The sequence below is a fragment of the Lissotriton helveticus genome, chromosome 6 (assembly GCF_964261635.1).
Source record: "Lissotriton helveticus chromosome 6, aLisHel1.1, whole genome shotgun sequence".
In the NCBI taxonomy this organism is placed as follows: Eukaryota; Metazoa; Chordata; class Amphibia; order Caudata; family Salamandridae; genus Lissotriton; species Lissotriton helveticus.
In genome coordinates this window covers 1617876904-1617895072 of record NC_136067.1, presented here as the reverse complement: position 1 = coordinate 1617895072, position 18169 = coordinate 1617876904, and the positions used below count along the sequence as shown (strand labels likewise).

The window sequence follows — 18169 nt, the reverse complement described above, 5'->3', positions numbered from 1 at the left end:
TTAATACAAAAGGTACTGATTTATGCATGAATACAGATGTTTATATAATTGTAGTGCGGTTTACATAAAAAGTCTTTCCTGATAGGTGCTAAGTGTTTCTTTGCTAAATGTGGAATCTGGTATCTGACACTGATATTGTACAAGCCCATATGTTCAGTTCCCTGTATCCAGTCGCGCTTTTAGTCACCTCACATAAAGGTGTTCTGGATTATTATTGAGAATGTCGCCGAAGGGCCTGTCAGGCACCTTTCTTGCGTTGCTTGCTTGGTTTATGTCAGGATAGGAACAGTAGATCTTAGTTTGTTGATATAATGTGGGTGGGTTGGCTGTAGAGTTTTATGCTGCTTCTACAAGGGAATACAAACACCAGAGGAGGTCTGGCTATGCAGCCTTATTCTTCTTAAGCTACTTCACTTGAATCTACTTCTGACCGGTGCCTGTCTTTGGTCATGATTACTGTTTGGTGGCCAACAGTGAATTGCCTCATAAAACACTTGACCCTGCTCTGCATTAAATACCTCACTGCAACTACCCTGCCAGAAGCTATAAATAATAAATATGCATTTCGCTCTTGTTTGACTGGTGTCCTTCTCGGTCATCTACCCGCAATTTTCCCTGCTCCCCAACCTTCCACGCTCACATCTGACCCTATCAACAAATCAGGATGTTCCAAAAATTGCCCTTCCTTTCCAGGCCTCTACATTGACTAATCACCCAAGCAGTTCATCCCACACCTGTTGCCTTCTAGCTGATCACATGCAATTCACCCTTTACCTTAATGGAAGCATTCTTCAACCAACTATAGTGTACAATAAAACAATGGACCTGGAAAAAACACCTGATTCGTAAGGGACGGTAAACTGATTATCTTTGCTACATTCTTAAACAAAGCTGCTCCGCATTCAACACTCTCCTCAGGTCCTAACAAATCTTTTTGAACCTTACCACTGGCAACTTCAGCACACAATTCCTTGTCTATATGATGAAACCAAAAATCTCCTTCTCCTAATTTGGCAGATAGTACTTCTCCTTGTTCACTACAAATACCAATGATTATTCACAAACACCTGAGTCTGATGACCCAAGGCTCATCTGTCATGGTCCATTAATAATATTCTCTCTAAGTAAATGATCAACCTCACATTCCTTCTCACACTCGTGGTCACGTGAAGAAATAACTTTGCGAAGCACTAAGGAGCTTTCAAAATACCAAAGGAAGACTTCACAATTTTTCTCCCCAAAGGAACAGGTCCTCCAATTTCTCTTCTGTGTGAGGTTCCTTGGAAGATGAACCTCAGTCATTTTGAAATGATGGTGCACTACCTAGTCATGTAACTCTTGCAGGTTTTTTACCAGGTAAATCAATTTGAGCTTCCACTCTACCAAAAATATATTCCTTCCACATTTTTCTAACTAACTTAAGCATCCTCAGCCTAACATGTTCCTCACAGAGATTCCACATGCCCAGCACACAGTCCTTGTAGTTTTGCTAACCTTTACCTAACTTGCTTACATTGATGTATGCTCCCTTTTCCAAAGAAGAGCTTTGCATGCTATTCTGATGTCACAGCCATGCTAATTGGAAGAGAAGGTATTAGATGTAAGGACTGTCACCGCAATCTGACATTCTATGAATCTGTCTCAGAATCCTGCCCTCCACATATTCAGTCTTATTCTGAACTGAAAACAGCTGTCATATAGTGCTTCTGAGAAAAGATAAACGATAGTGCCCCAGAGTGATAAAAAACGGATATTTATCCATATCCTCCTTATCTTTATAAAAGCTTTTTCTTGACCGTCTATTCCAAATTAGAATCGGAGTCATAGTACTTATATGGGTAACAGAGCGCTTTACAAAAACTACAGTCAGTCAATCTGAGGACCAACTAATCTTCACTTCTGCAACCTGAGAAGACATCTCAGAAGAGACAAACACATCTAATATCCTGAACTTGTATTACCCTGTTACTGGTAATTGGAAGTCTGTTGGAGCTTCTAATATTACCTCCAACTATGATTTTAAGAACTCTTAACCTTCATTACTTTTTATTCTGAACCAAGCGTTTCTGGACCCAATTTCCCAAAAGTCATGCTTTAACTTTGGGTCAGCCTCATATACACCCACACGTTTTTTCCATGGGGCAGTTTCTATTGCACATTTGGGTGTTGAGAATTTCAAACAACCTCTAGTACAGGCGAACCTTTTACTAGCACCAAGTCTGCCTCAAAAAGAGGACTCAATACAGTCAGATACGTACAGTAACTACTGCTTGTTCAGATTGGGCCAATTCCTCTCCTTGGCTCCCTGTTAGCCAGGTTACCCTAACATAGTTCAGAAGGGAAACCCAGAAGGAAAATTTGGAGACATCACATGATACAAGCTTCATGACCCAGTCCTAAATTCGATGTTTATGGGAAATATTGATAAGATGAGCCAGAAACATTCAATTCGCCATTCAGTCATCAAATCCTTCTGGTGTGAGCACCATATGGATTTTCTTTTTGAAAAAGAATGTTGGGATGTGACGGAAAAACATTTCTTGCATCCCAACATTATTTTTTTTATTTCAGTGTGTCGTTCATGCTCTGACGTTACATTGATGTAAAGTGAAACCCGTCAGCACCCCTAGTGCCAACTTATTTCACTTTGAAAGGTGCTTGTAAGCTTAACTCAGACCCTGAGCACTGATCCAAGCAGGATAATACTGCTGGAAAGGCTGCAGTGTCCCCTTCCAGTGGTTCCTCTTCCTAGTTGACCACTCCTTGGGGCTCACCAGAGGACTTCAATCCCTAAGGAGGAATCTACCCACTGGGCACCAGGGAGTGAGGAAGCAGATCACCAGGTATGGGCAAGTACTCCCCCTCGATCCTCCAATTAAAAAAACCATTTTCTGCCCTCACTAGCCCATTAGACAATAGAGAAAAATAGTCCACAAATAAAACAAGCACTGGCATAGCCAATAGGTCTCGCCTTGTGGACCTTAAAACTGTGTAGCCATGCAGAACATTTTCCTGAGTGCTGTGCTGCGCAAAAACAACTTCTGCCTTACTTGAGAAAAGCGTACACAGGATAAATTAATTTAGAATTGGTTGGTGTTAGGCTACAGAAATAGTACATAACAACAAAGAAGTACCAGAGGGTCTGAAAGAAAAGTAATGCGTTTGTGGTGTGTGAAAAACCAGACGACAGTCACCCTCACAACTGACCTAGGGAGAAGAAGTATTCAATGACACCCTAATGGATGATCAAAGATACCCATCAGTCACCATTCGGAACCGCCCTTCATCATTTGGGTTTCTTTCAAAACCATCTACCTAGGTATGTCATTCTCAAACGGAAGGAGACCATGATGTTAGTAGATCTCTTCAGTTGAGAAAACAGGTAGTATGGTATACCACTTCTCAAGATTATTAAGTGGAAGAGTGTAAGGTGACTAATAGAGTGAAGTGCAGAAAAACTAAGTGGATGAAAACATAAATAGAAAGGTGTGTTTAAAATTGGATGAGGGAGCACAGAACAGAATTTATTCGGGTGGTACTCACTCCGCCAATATTAAAAAATTTTGTTCAGACAGTTTAAGAAATGAGCTTAGAGAAAAGGCGGGACATGCCCCCGTCATTGGCCATTTGTGTGGTTTTATTATTGAAATCCACACGCAAAGGCCAATGGAATGTGTGGGAGTTGCCAGACCCACACAGAGAAGTCTCGGGGAAGTTTGGAGTGCTCACAAGAAGCCTCCCATAGGTAGCACATGCGTGCTGCGCTAGGCTCGACCTAAAAATAACAAAATCAAAATGCTCTCATTGAACCAGATTCTGTCTGCTCTTTATCCCACTGACTGGATGGCATCCTTGGACCTGCAGAATGAAACTTTTCATATACCCGTCTTGTAGTCCCACAGATGTTACCTACTGTTCAAGGTATGCCAGGAGCATTTTCAGTTTGCTGTTCCTCAATTCGACTATACCAGCGCCCCTCTTTTGTTCACTAAAGTGATGGCGGTGGATGATGCCCACCTGCAGAGGTCGGGATACCAGTGTTTCCCTACCTAGATGACTGGCTGTTAAAGGCGAGCTCACCAGAGTCAGTCGTGGACCACCTCCAGATGACCGCGAACCTCCAGACATCATTGGTGTTCACTACCAATGAGCCTAAGTCACAACTGACTCCTTCACAGTGGCTTCCATTCATTGGAGCTATGTTGCACACTGTGCAGTTCTGGGCCTTCCCGCTGCTGCAATTAGTCCAGGACATTCGGTCTCTGACTCTGAGGCTTTTTGGCCTCCTGCATGCTCCTTGTCAGGTACCCCAGGCGGCATGTGAAGACTCTGAAATGGAATCTGAAGTTTCGTTGGGCCCAGCACCAAGGATATATGTGGGATATTATCTAGACCTTGGAAGAGACTGCTCTAAATTTGCTGGTGTGGCTGCTTGAATGTAGTTAGAGCAGTGGAAGGCACTTTCCCTTCCTCACTCACCCAGAGCTGACAGTGGTGACAGACTCATCACTGCTGGGCTAAATAGGCCTGGGAGACGTGGAAATCTGCGGACTCTGATCTGTGACAGAAGCCTGGTTCCACATCAGTCTGTTGAAGTAGCAGGCTGCTTATATGGCTCTGAAGGCCTTTCTGCCATCCTTCAAGGTGAGTTCTCACTGACAACACCACTGCCATCTGCTATTGCAGGAAGAAGGGTGGAGTGGAGTCCTGCGTCTGGTTTCTCTCTGCCTCTGGAGTTGGTTGGAACGTCAGGGCATTTCCCTCATTGTGAACTACCTGTCAGAGTCCCTGCATGTCAGAGCAGACAAGATGAGCAGACGGAGCCTGGTAGATCATGAATGGCATCTGCATCCTGATATGGTGTAGGGCATCTTCGAAAAGTGGCAAGAACTCCTCTTTTCACCACTATCTAGAACATACAGCATTAAAAGTTTTGAGTATTGGAGTCTCCTCAAGCACACAGGTTATGAGATGCAATCTGGCTGAAATGAAGCAAGGGACTCCTGTTCACCTTTCCCCCCTTGCCTCTGGTTCAATAAAAGATCAAGAACGACTGGGCCCAAGTCATTCTAGTGGCACTGCATTGGGCCAGGTGAGTGAGGTATCCGGAACTTCTAGGCATAAACATCTGCCTCCCGTGGAAGCAACAGGGCAGAGCGCTCAACATGAATCTGCACAACCTACTCCTACATGTGGAGGGGGGGGGTGAGCGTCAATAAGTAACTGTGTTTGACCTGAGATGGTGGATGTCATAGTTGGTTGCCAACAGACGTCCTTACTTGAAATCCATTTATGCTGGTCGTTGGGACAAATTTGTGGCTTGGTTTGGCAACTGAACCCTTAAAAGCAAAGCTTTTGGACATTTTGTTTATCTATAGCCCTGCAAGGGCTTGCAGTGGGCACTAATAAAGGTTTTTTGTAGGTCCTTCCAGCCTTTCTGCATTTACATGTCCAACCATTCTTTAAATCACCTGTTCTGATCGAATTTTGAAAAGGTTTGACTCACATGTTCCCTCCCAAACCATGTGTGATGCCACAGTAGGACCTGCATTTGGTCTTGATATTTCTAATGTGCACACCTTTGGAGGTGATACTTAGCTGCTCACTGCATGTTTTGACTTTGAAGACTGGTTTCCTCTTCGCAATTATGTCAGTTTGTTGCATGAGTGAATTTCGGAACTTTCAGTGTAACTACCTGTTAGAACCGGGGTCTCTAGTTGGCAGGGGTATGCACCCTAGTCCAAGTAGGGACCACCGCTTCCGACCTGGTAGCTTGGCGCAGAGCAGCAAAGGCGTTACTTCAGAGGCAATGTGTAAAGTAGTTGTGCAACACAAAACGGCGATGACACAGTAAAAACACTCACAAAAGGAACACCACACCAGTTTTGTATAAGAATCAGAATTTCTTTATCTAAAAATTATGCGAGAACCAAAAGCAGGTAAATCCAGCTCCAGGCTAGATCAATAATTAAAAGGATTCCAGTTTCCAAGCAAGATCAATAATCAATAAGAATGAATCCAGTTCCCAGGCCTGATCAATAATAAAAAGGATTCAAGTTTCCAAGCAAGATCAATAATCAATAAGAATGAATCCAGTTCCCAGGCCTGATCAATATAAAAAGGATTCCAGTTTCCAAGCAAGATCAATAATCAATAGGAATATATCCAGTTCCCGGGCCTGATCAAATCACCAAAAGCTCATGTGTGCCAAGGGCTCCTGCTGGTAATGTCTTCCTCACAGTGTCCTTGGATGGCAAAAGTTCACTTGAGGTAGGTTCTTATGGTCAAAATTCTCTGTGGGAAGGTTCTTAGGCCAAAGTTCCCTTGTAGCGTAATAAGTGTGCCTCTCATAGAAATTATGCTCCCAGCGTAGGAAGTGCGGCTGCCCAGGAGCTGCTGGTAATGCTAAAAAATGCCCCAGTGTCAATTACCAAGTAATTATGCCCCCGTAGGCCGGTCAGTGAAGGACTGTTCCCAGCCAAGCACAAAGCTCACACTCCAGGTACCCGGCCAACCCGCACCCCGCCCCTTCGCAGCAGCCTGGTTGCACTGAGGCGTTACCTGGGGTGGTGGTTGCGGGCGCGGGTGCGAGGCTCCTCTCCCCCTGGGGCCTCGGGCTCAGCAGGCGCTGCACGGGTGGGGGTCACGGCCCCACAGCGCTCCTTTAGCACAGCGCTTAACAGTCCCTCCAAGTCCGGGGCAACGATGGAGCCTCCTGCCACACAGCGCTTCGCTTCTCGGCGCTACACAGTGCGCTCCGATCCCAGTGGCAGTGACGTCAGGGCCAGTTTCAGTCAGCTTGCGCCAGAAGCAGAGGCAATCACAGAGCCCTTGGGAGGATCACGGGGCAAGCAGTGCTGACGGCAGGCACAGCGTTGCAGGGCAAATCTTGAGAGTGTTGTTGCTGTTCCAAAGGGCAGTCTTTAAAATGCTGTGGTCCAAGGACAGGTAGTTTCCTTTAGCTTAAAAAGGGTGCAGTCCCAAAAAGGCAATCTTTAAAAGGTTGAAGACTCTTTAAAATGCTGTTCAAAGAAAAGTAGTTCCTTTGGGATGTTGTGGAGACACTCTGGTGGTGGTGTTGCAGTCTCCCATGCAGGGCAGGATCAGCAGACAGTAGGGCAGCTCAGCAGGTTGTGGGGCAGCAGTTCCTTGGAGCAGTCAGCCCCCTTCCCAGTGGCAATCCTCTTGCGCAGCAGTCCTCACTCCAGCAGGGATTCTTCCAGGTCCAGCAGTGTAACAAGAATGTGAGGCCAGGACCCTCCCTTATATATCTTTTTAGTCTAGGGGCTAGAAAGTGGTGGAAGTCTCTGGAAGGATCTGGGGGCAGGGGCTTCTGGAAGAGTCCAGGGAGTTCTGGTATGTTCCCTGCCTTCCCTGACCTAGCTGTCACAGTGACGAGAGACATGCCGTTAAGGCTACAGTGGGCAGCCCAGCACAGCTCATCCCAGGGAAGAAGGTGTGAATCACCACTCCCACCTCCCAACCCAGGCAGGCTATCAGTATGTAGAGGGGAGGGGTGAGTCTGCAGCCTAATCTAAGTGTAGGCAGGAAAAGGTCCCCTTTATAAAAGTGGGATCCCTAGCGTAGTAATGCCCAAACCCTATATATCATTGAAAAGGGTTCTCCGCCCCGAGTCCAACAAGACCAAACATGATAGACTTATTAGGTCCCTGTCAGAAGTTATCGCATAAGGGGAGGTTCCCAATGTTAGCCTATGGAGGATTAAACCTTGCTGCGGTAGCCGTGGCTTGTGGCAGATATGCCAGCCTCACAAGGTTTTAGGGAAGAGCACCTGCACCTCAGCACTGTTTAGCAGTGGTGAGGCGCCCAGAGTCCTAAGTCCAACGAAATGTAAGGTAAAAATGGGAGGCAAAAAGGGCAAAAATGTAGGGGAGACCACCCTAAGGCTGACAGGTCTAACACTACCATACACCACCTTTCTCCCAGACCGGTTGGTGCTGAGGCAGCATTCTTGCCTAAGATGTCGACTCTCTTTCATATAGAGCAATCTATTACCCTGCCTGCTTTCTTTGCTTTGCTCACCCTCACCCCTTAAAAGAGTACAAGCTCCATCGTCTGGATCTATAAAGAGTTTTGAGCTTTTATATTAATTGTACAAATAATCATCAAGTAGACAGTCAACTTTTTGTGGGAATCTCTGGAGCAAAGAAAGGGAAAGCTATATAGTTGAGGACTGTGATGAGATGGATAGTCCTTTGTCTTAAGCTCGCCAAGAAGTAGTCCCTGGAAGGTCTCTGAATCCATTCCACCAGGACTAAGGCTGCTACCACTGCAATTGGCTTGCAGAGTGCCCAGCCTTGGCGTCTGACAGGCTGCAAAATGGGCATCTGTGTATATGCTCACAAAGCAGTAGTGCTTTGACAGCCAATTCTGGAGGAAGAGGCACTTTGCCCACTGGGTCCTACAGAACGTTTTGGTCTAAGTCCACTCCACAGACCCTCCGTTTTAGCGGAGCGGGGGTACTGATTTGATATCTATTCTAAGGTAAGGAATCGGTGGTTAAAAGTATTCATCAGGAGAAACAAGTTAATTACCATTAGTAACGTTCTTTCTGGAGGATATTCTATATACTCAAAGACTCCTCATTGCCTTTCCACCACCCCATTCTGTGGAGTGGTCACTTTTTATCATCTAAAAATGGGCAAGTTAGAGATCAGCACACTGCTACCAACAACTGGTCACACACCACATCTGAGGGCTCTGAAAGGGAAATAAGAGACTGATATCAGCATGCAGAGTGGCGCTTATATACTTATATAAATACTTCAGGGGTGGTACAAAGCCAACATGGAGCTGAACACTGCTACCTAGCGGCAGGCAGGTACATTACAAAGAAAAGTTCCAGGAACCAGTCTGGCACCTGGGGAATATTCTGAGGTGAGAAATCTGCAGTTAGTTAGATTATCCACTAGAAAGAGGATTAACCAAAAGTAAGTAACTTGTTATTTTAGCCAAAATTTGAAATTTGCTGGGAATTATGACTAAGAAAACATAGTGGGAGCCATGCACAACACTCTGAATGTGGCTCAGTCTCTAGGTTTCAGAAATGTTCAGGTTTGTAGAGTTCCCTGGTTGCCTGCTGATTCAGAGTCGAAATTGTTCAGTTATTCCCTATGGTAAGTGAGACAAGACTGGGATTTAGCCCTCTCTGTTGGCCCATATGCCAAAACTATACATACAAAAATTCACATTTCCTCTTGCTTCCCTTTCCCTTTTTTGTTTTATCTATTTTTCCCTTGTCTCTAAAGATCTTCCTGCCCCCCCTTTGGGGGTGCATCATTGGGTGGGGGCACAGCTCAATTCCTCACTGCTTCTAACGTTTTTATTGGGAGAAGTATGTGAACGCTCAGTGGTTGGAATTTTGTGGCTCACCACAGACTCTAGGGCGTTCCCTCACAGAAATATGAGGAACATGTGTGAATTTAGCCAAAGGTTGAGGTTTGCAGGGCATTATGTTTAGGAAAACATAGTGGAATCCATGCAGTTCACACCATCTTAGACTCCCCCATGCGTCCTGTTTTCAAAAGTGTCTGGGTGTAGGAGGTTTCCAGTGGTAGCAGGTGAGTCTGGGCCAAGATACTGAAACTGCCCATATTGCCAAAATGTGTCCATTTGCAAGGCAACATTTTTGAAGGCTCCACAATGCATTTTGGGGCCTTTCCTTTCGCAGGTGATGAGACCAGCCACACTAGTGGGGTAACGCTTATATCGTGAGAAGTAAAGGACTGCACAATAATAGAATATTTGTTATTGTCAATTTAATTTCTCTCCATGTGTGGCTTCTAAATGTAAGTTTTTGAAAACTTACTCTGAATCACATGATACCATGGTTAACCCCAAATTCACAGTTGTACAAATACCCAATATCCCTAAAATAAGTGTTTTGGGCACATGTAAAAATGTGTTAGTGCCCTTCAGACCCAATTTTCATTCAATAGCTTGTATCATATGGTTTCAGGTTCAAAGACAAGTTTATTTAGACAATTGTCCATAAAACTTTCTAAAAGCACACTTAACAATGAAAACCTTTAAATGAGACCCCCTCCTCGCTACCCCACCCCCATTACATTTCATTTTTAAAATTCTGTTTAACAGATCGTAAAAACCTAGCAAACAAAACTTCCACATCTAAATATTGCATCTCAGACAATAACTCCACCGCTTTGTTCCTATGAAGAGCGCCATATTTAAAAAACAAAGGTCTTAAAAACTTGATCCGATATGCGAGATAAAAAACGCAATCCATAAGAATATGCATAAGAGTACATTTGACTTTTAAAGGGCAGGAACAAGGACCACTATTATTGTGCACCCCAGTCCTATGTGGATGGGATGAATAGATTGGATTACATCCCATCCGAACCTTTAAAATGTATTTTCTCAAACCGTGCTAGATAAGGGAAGACACTATCCTGGCCAAATGAGGCAAACGAGAAGCTAATAGATGATTTCTTCTTTAATTATAATAAATCAGTTTGTTCTGACGCCATAGTATCATTCGGATACTGCATGGTTGGTACACAAGAAACTGTCATTATTCGCTGGGGGTGTCTGGTGTTTTTGGTAAACTAACAACCACTATACATCCCTGTGATCAGAAGGGTCTGATGGAGGTAATGTACAGCTTTCTGAGATCAGAAGTGTGTTTAAGACCTTTTTCCACCAGAAATGGCAAAGAGAAACCACAAAAAAATAGGAAAATCGACTACCACCTTAGAAAAATACAAAAACTGCGGTGAGGGGGGGTTGATGACTTTGCTTGTTCATGCTAGGATGGTGATGATCTTAGCACAGCAAACGTTTTGTTGAGGCAGTTTTTAGAAAAATGTTTTTCACATACTCCCAAGGAACACCAACATTTTGATATATGGTGCCTATTTTCTCGATGAATCCACAAACCCTGGTTATCTTTAGAATCCCCAACATGTTGGGGAAAACAGGACACAAATTTGCGTTGGATACTTTTTCAGGAAAAAAATTGTGAAGGCTCAATTGTGAAGTGCCCCACATATATAAAAAAGGCTCAACATGAGGGAGGAAGGGGTGGTCGATAGGACTTTGCAGTGAAGAGGCTGAGGCTAAGGCTTTTGTCACCATTCTTGAAGTTTCTCATTCTAATAAACAGTCACCCAACTTGGGATGTCATAGCATGGCAAGAATTTATTTTATTTATTTATTTATAAGCTTGTAAAGCGCGCAGCTACCCCCAACGGGGGTGTCCCGGCGCTGAAGACAAACAACAGCCAGAGAAGTTCTGAGACGTCCAAGGGGATAGAAAATGTGCTAGATCAGAGAGAAGAGCCAGGTCTTAAGTTTCCTTCGAAACACAGGCTCTGATGTCAAAAATCTAAGTTCCGATGGTAATAGATTCCAGAGTCTGGAGGTGGCCACTACAAAGGCTCTACCTCCCGTACGTGCAAGACGAAATCGGGGGCAGAACATTAGGAGAATGATTGTTTGACTAAAGTTACGGTATTTCTCATTGGCATTACAATATATTGCCTATTTTCTTACTCAAAATGTTTCTCTAGCCTTTTCAAGTAGATTAGGGTTACAAAACACTTCCTGGTTGATTGTAGCTACTGCTCCCTAATCAGATTGAGTGAGATGAGTGTTAGTTGTGGCAATACAGCGATGGTCATGGGGATCATATGCCAATCCACCCAGAGCCCCTTAACTGGGTTGGTTGTTTGCTCGTCCATATGAATATGCTATAAACATTGCTTTGTGGATGAATGTGGACTTTCATCAAACCATTTACAGATCTGTGTGTGTGCAGAATTGAATCTGGACCTTTTTATCCTGCATCCTTTACAAAATATAAGCTCAGTGGAAAATTGTTTATATATTTATTCCATCCCAGGTTTAAAATATTTATGTCATGCTAATAATGCGATCGTAGATAAATGGCCTTTTATTTTGATTCTCTCATTTTGAAGCAGTGGTTTCTGGCTACTTAACCTCACTGAGAGAGGTTTTCTGGGAGAACTATTTAAATGGTTAAGTGTTAAGAAAGCAAATTACCAAATTGTTATTGTGTAATTAATTAAAATCATACAAAATCAATAAGCAAGCATACCATATAAAGGGGATTATGAAACAAGGGAAACACAATGAGATAACTATGGATTAAACCCAGATTTGTGACTGGGGGGGGAATGTTTGACAATGTTCAACATTCCGTCCATCATTGTTTTGTGTTGGATTATGAAACAAGGCCTGTAGCCGGAATCCAGATCCTGTTACTTTTGATCCACAATCAATAGATTTTACCAATAACTAAAACTACACAAAATAGATTGAGAAAACAAATCGGTGTACAGAATCTAAATTCATGTTAGCCAAGGTACCTAACCACTTGTTAAAGCATCAAATTAATTAGAATGTGCCTTTCTTATTTTGTGCCTTAACACCACATCCATGGATTTCGCAAGATCTAATGTTTTTTCTTAGAATAATTACCTAGATCTTCCTCAAAAGAAACTCATTTGAATTATCTGGTCAAATGTTTTTAATTCTAAAAGAGAACAGGATTCCAAAATCACATACAAATCCAGCTCAGCCAAGCTTTAGTTCAAGTGTAGAACCAAGTAATTGTTAGATGATGTGTTTATAGTAAGTAGCTCAATCCAAATAAGAGTTTAGAATTCTTCAGATGCCAAAATAGCTAACTCTGCTGCTAGTGGTTATATGGTTAGGCTGAATGAGAGATACATCTGAGATTGTAAAGTGCAGTGTGACAGATTTAACAAAGACCTATAGGTCAGACGTTGAGCTAAATCCAAACATTTCTTTGCCTTACTTGTGTTATGTGGGTTAGCGGTTTTTGTAAGGCAAGCTTAGACAATATTGTAATATTCCATTCTTTAGAGGACAGAGCTCTTGCCCCGACGATCCCACCACCACCAGAATCAACTTCCACAGCTGCATGACAAAAGTTGCTGACTGGATGAAGAACAACTCCCTGCAGCTGAACACAGACAAGAAATACTGATCTTTGGTAACAGCAGCAACACATGGAACAAGTCCTGGTGGCCATCAGACCTAGGACCCGCAACTACTCCCTCCAACCGTGCCAGAAACCTCGGAATAATCATTGACAACAAGCTCACCACTAAATCACAGATCAATACCGTCTCCTCTGCCTGTGTCCTCACTCTGCGCATGCTACGTAAGATCTTCAAGTTTCTTCCACTACACACGAGAAGCACCGTGGCACAAGACCTCATCACAAGCCAACTGGACTACAGCAATGCCCTCTACAAAGGAATCGCCCACAGTCTTCAGACCAGACTCCTCCTCTGCCTTCCCTAACACACCCACAACACACCCCACCTCAGGAAACTCCACTGGGTCTCTGTACAGAAGAGATGCCAAATCAAGCTGCTGACCCACACACAGAGGGCTCTACACAACCAGAGACCCGCCGACATTAACCACCGCCTGAATTTACACCAACCATCAAGAGACACCTCCCTTTCACTTGCCCATGCTCCTCCCATCTACCGAAGCAGAAGTGGAGGCTGCTCCTTCAACCACATCACAGCAAAGACCTAGAACAGCCTCCCCACGCACCTCGGGGCCATCACCTCACTTCCGGAATTCCAAATGTCCCTCAAAACCTGGCTGTTCCAATAAACCTCCGGGGCCTGCAAGCGCCGATTATCCACACTTTATAAATCCTGATTGATTGATCAAATTATATGAGATGACTTTTAGGAGAGGGTGGGTTTTTCTCTTCATGGATAGGTATTTTTTCCCCCTAAAGTTCATCAGAGGTTTATCACAAGGACAGAAGACATCTCCGTGACAAAGAGGATTAGAAGATTTATTGTTTTATTTCTCGGATTAGAGTTTGGCACAACATATGAGGCCAAGTGAAAGTCAGGGATGGATTCGTCTTAGGTCCGCACCCAAAGATGACAACTTCAGTTTTTTGTGTTCAAACAAAGGAAAATGTGTTCATCCAGGAAATATGTGTTACATTCAATTATTGATGTTTTTTTGGCAAATCTCTCACTAGTAGAAGGAGGATCTAGGTTTTGTCAGCATACTTACTGAAATTAAGATAGTAGAGGTTGATGGCACACTCATACACAATGAATAGGAGCAAACCCCCAAAGAACTGATCTCCAGCTGGGTTTAGATTAACCGGTCCTAACTTGTTGTTTTCTATTTGATGGGAAATTCCCGATCAAGTCGTAAAGGGGGATCCAAGCGTAAAGAAAGAACCTGTGTTCTTTCCGTTCTTGTTTGTTTGGTACACATCTGCATTTTAATTGGACAAAACAAAATTTGTTTTGTGGCCTCTTTTATTGATGAATTTGTGTGTGTCTGTGCATGTGATAATTGATTTACTTGCAGTTGCTGTGAGCTTGGATGTTCCAACTAGTTCTCTCCGCTTCACAGGATCCCCTCCATTGCCCCGCAACAGCCTCACTACATCTTTCCTTACACTTTACACCCCCCCCCCCTCCACACACACACCTTAGGGATTGTGCCTTGGAACCCTTCGAATCTAACTACTCTGAAAAGGCACTGCATAGTGAAATAGCAATTATTATTATTGAAGTTCGTTGGAAACTCTCAGTAGCCATGTTATTCAGATGAGATTTGATCTGAAGTGCAGTTTCCCACGGCTGGCACTGATAACCATGTTTTTTGTTCCCCAGGGATCGAACCACCACTGTCGTGAATGTTGAAGGGGACGCGCTGGGAGCAGGCATCCTCCATTATCTGAATCAAAAGGAAATGGCGCGGAACCAGTCAGAGCTGACAGAGGTACAGACGGAGGCCGTGCCAAATTCCAGGTCTGAGGCGGAAACGTCCCCGCTGGTCACGCACAGGAATCCCGGCTTCAGCCTGCCGAGCCCCGCCGACCCGGATAACAAGGAGTCAGTATTGTGAGGAGCAGCGGAGCTCCTAATTTCAGCACGCGGGGGTCCTAATGTGGCGGCACACTGAGAAGGAGGCGGGGCCAAGTTCATTTTACTTGACTGTGGGTTCTGTTGTGCACAGAAACACTACCAACAAATATGGCGGCATATTTGTTTCTGTCTTACTCTTGAAATTTTCTGTACTTTTTCCCACCACTGTGACGTTTAGACGACTCTTTCTGTCTTTTAATTATCCTGTAAGAATGAGTGAATTTGTTTTTCTGCACACTTCTGACTTTCGGCTTCAAAGGCATCTGACCAACCACATTAATCACAACACACACCCCTACCGCAGCTTGTTCCCAATTGTCAGACCATGAGAGTCAACGATGAACCCACCCAATATCAAACTTTCCATTACACTTGCGAGACAAAAGATTCAAGAAGTAGTGAGCATGAAATAAATGAAGAAGTGAAAATGTAAGGTCAGCTAAAGGCGTCAAAATGCAAAACAAAAGCCAGGGTTACATGTGACAACAAAGCAAGGCTTAAGAGTATAAAAGGGGAAATTAAGCTGATTTGAACTTTTTAAAAAAACGTTGCGATGGAAAAGCAAATTATTGTGTTGTAAATAAGAAGAGAAGGTGTGTGTAAGAAGTAACAGCTTTTATGAAACAGTGTTGTTGTAAAAGAAGAAGTGTAGTACATGCAGCAAATGTGAAAGAACCTCGTTGAACCAACACGGACACAATCTTTACGTTTGAAGGTGATCTCTTAATATGGTTCATTAGTAAATGGTACAAATATGGTGTAGTTGGAGAGTGAGGCCGCATGCAGAGAGAGAGTGTATATGTCTGTGTGTGTTTGTTAGAGAAAATAGGGTAGTGCTGAGCAGATGTGAGATCCTGTCCCCTTCCTCCTCCAAAGTCCATAAAAAGTGTAAAAAGTAAAGCGTGTTTTGGGGCTACATCTTTTCTGTTTACACATACCCTTTTGTTATTCCTGCTGTCAAGGGCTTGCTTACTGTCAATAGTTTGTTTTTGTCTCGATGATGTCACATAATTAAAAATAGAACTTTAATTACAAAATTATATCATTTGTTGCAGTGACAAAATAATTAATTTTGTGGTTCAAATCTTTTTTTTATTCTGTTTTCAGTAACAAAAGACTTACCAACATCTAAAGGCCTATGGGGAAAACAGGGAGTCAAAACGTTGGGGATGTAGAAAGGGAAGATGTGGTGGGAGGGTTCGGGAATGGCTGTGTGGGTGGGAAGGGAGGATGGAGGAGTAGAGTAAGGAGGGGGAGAGGTTGTCTCCAAGAAAGCCTTTCGGTCCTCACCAGTGCTGAGTTTGCTGCTTTATACAGAGTGCTTTATACAGAGTGTTCTGGGCTGTATGCCCTGGAGCACCATCCTACTGTGATCAGTCCATATCCAGGGAGTCCTGTGCTTCCTGGCCTCCCATGAGCCAGAGTATTCATAGCTTCAGAGGGCATGTAAGTTATCGGACGTCTTGTGCCAAGAAACGGAGGAATAGGCCCCACATTTTGTCAAATTGCAGCAACTTGTGTTCCAAGAAGGCACAGAACTTTTCTATCTCAATGAAATCCTATAGTTTGTGCAATCAGTCCGAGTGTGTCGGCAACAAATCAGTGTCCCATTTGACTGTGAGTACCTGTTTAGCCGGGCATAGCTCCATTGCCATAAACTTCCCTTCTGGAAGTGTAGAATGTAGGTCCTCCATGAGTTAGGAAGCCGCATGTAGCTTGTAGCTGGAGAGGGGTGGGACCTCTTGTCAAAGATGTCATTGATGTCTTTTAGAACTTACTCTCAATGTCGTTTGAGTTTGGGGCAGCGCCAAAGGAAGTGTGTCAAGATGCCCGATTGGTTGCTCCTGCAGCCATCTGAACTATTATCTTTATATTTCGCCAATCTAGCTAATTTCTAATACCAATAATGGGTTATTTTGATCATTGCTTGTTTTCCAGAGGAACAGAAAGAGGATATGTGCGTCCTATGGAGAATGTCAGACCATTTTTTAATGGTGAAGTAGCGATTGGGATGTTTCTCATCCCTTCTGCCCCAGTGATTTCTCTGTGTCTGTGGCTTTGTTGAGGAACTGGTATATAATTGAGAGCAGGTCTTTGTTATCCTTTTTGATCATCAGCCATTTTTCAAAAGCCGTGAGTTGTCTGTTACCTTGTGGTTGGATCATGGGTTACGTGACACAGTGTTTGATCATTATGTACCACCAGCATTCCACTGCCGGAAATCCATATTTCGATTGGAGGCGTGGGATGTTGTTTTTGTTACGTCTGTTGACCTAGCCTTGGCCAAAATCCCCCGCATTCACAGAGCCAGAACGGGAGGCAGATCCTTCTCCTCCATCGTGGCCAAGACCTGGAACGAACTCCTCCTCAGCATCAGACGAAGCCCCACTTTGCAAGCATTCAGGAAGAGCCTCAAGACCTGGCTTTTCGAATGACCGAGCAGCCGGACCCCCCAGCGCTTTGAGACCCACACAGGTGAGTATTGCGGTCTAAAAATCCCTGATTGATTGATTGACAATTGGCCTAATGCCAGTTATGGAACTCGGCTGTGGACAAGGCCGGTGGGAAGGTGGGATTGCCAACGATGGCTGTGAGGGTGTGGAGGTAAGACAATAAGCCTTTTGTGACTGCAGCTCTATCCCAGGCTTAGTACCGGTGAGATGTAGACTCCTAGGGTACTGTGCTTTTAAAGGAGCCATTGAATTTTCCAGATGTGTATCCCTGCAATGGCCTGATCGATGAAGCACCAGTGTATTTCTATCTGTGGCCTGTTCTATTCCCATAAGTACCGCAATTGAGATGCAAGGTAGTAATTGGAGTGGGTAGGCCTCCATTCGCTACCGGGAGGTAGGCTCTCTCTGCTTCGCAACGTGCAGCTTTTTGCATCCCAAATAAAGGTCTCAATAGGTGTTGCAATTTAATGCTTAGAGGTGGGGGGGGGGGGAGTAGTGTATTTTAGGAAGTAAAGTCATTTTTGGCGCCGCTATCCTACCCACCCACAAGATGCCTCCCGATTTCCATAATTGTAGGTCTGTGTGTATTTTGTCTAGTACATTGGAGTAATGCTGTTCGCAGTTTTCTCGAATGAGGAATATATATTTTTAGCCCCTGGAAGGGTACCTACTTGGCCGCCTAGGAGATGGGATTGGAGCTGTTCCAGCTGTACCTTGTCAGCTTGAGGAATAATAAGGTTAAGAGCTTGTGATTTCTGTATGTTGGCT

The 18169-nt window shown here is 44.0% G+C and overlaps 1 protein-coding gene across 1 annotated transcript in view; it reads left to right on the top strand.

The window, feature by feature from the left end:
- SLC1A4 (solute carrier family 1 member 4) overlaps nucleotides 1-15988 on the top strand; it is a 202586-nt gene extending 186598 nt beyond the window's left edge. Inside the window, exon 8 of the mRNA XM_078649416.1 lies at nucleotides 14694-15988. Coding sequence (XP_078505542.1) covers nucleotides 14694-14928 — 235 coding nt within the window. The 3' untranslated portion in view covers nucleotides 14929-15988. The remainder of the gene's footprint in view (nucleotides 1-14693) is intronic.
- The last annotated feature ends 2181 nt before the right edge of the window (nucleotides 15989-18169 follow it).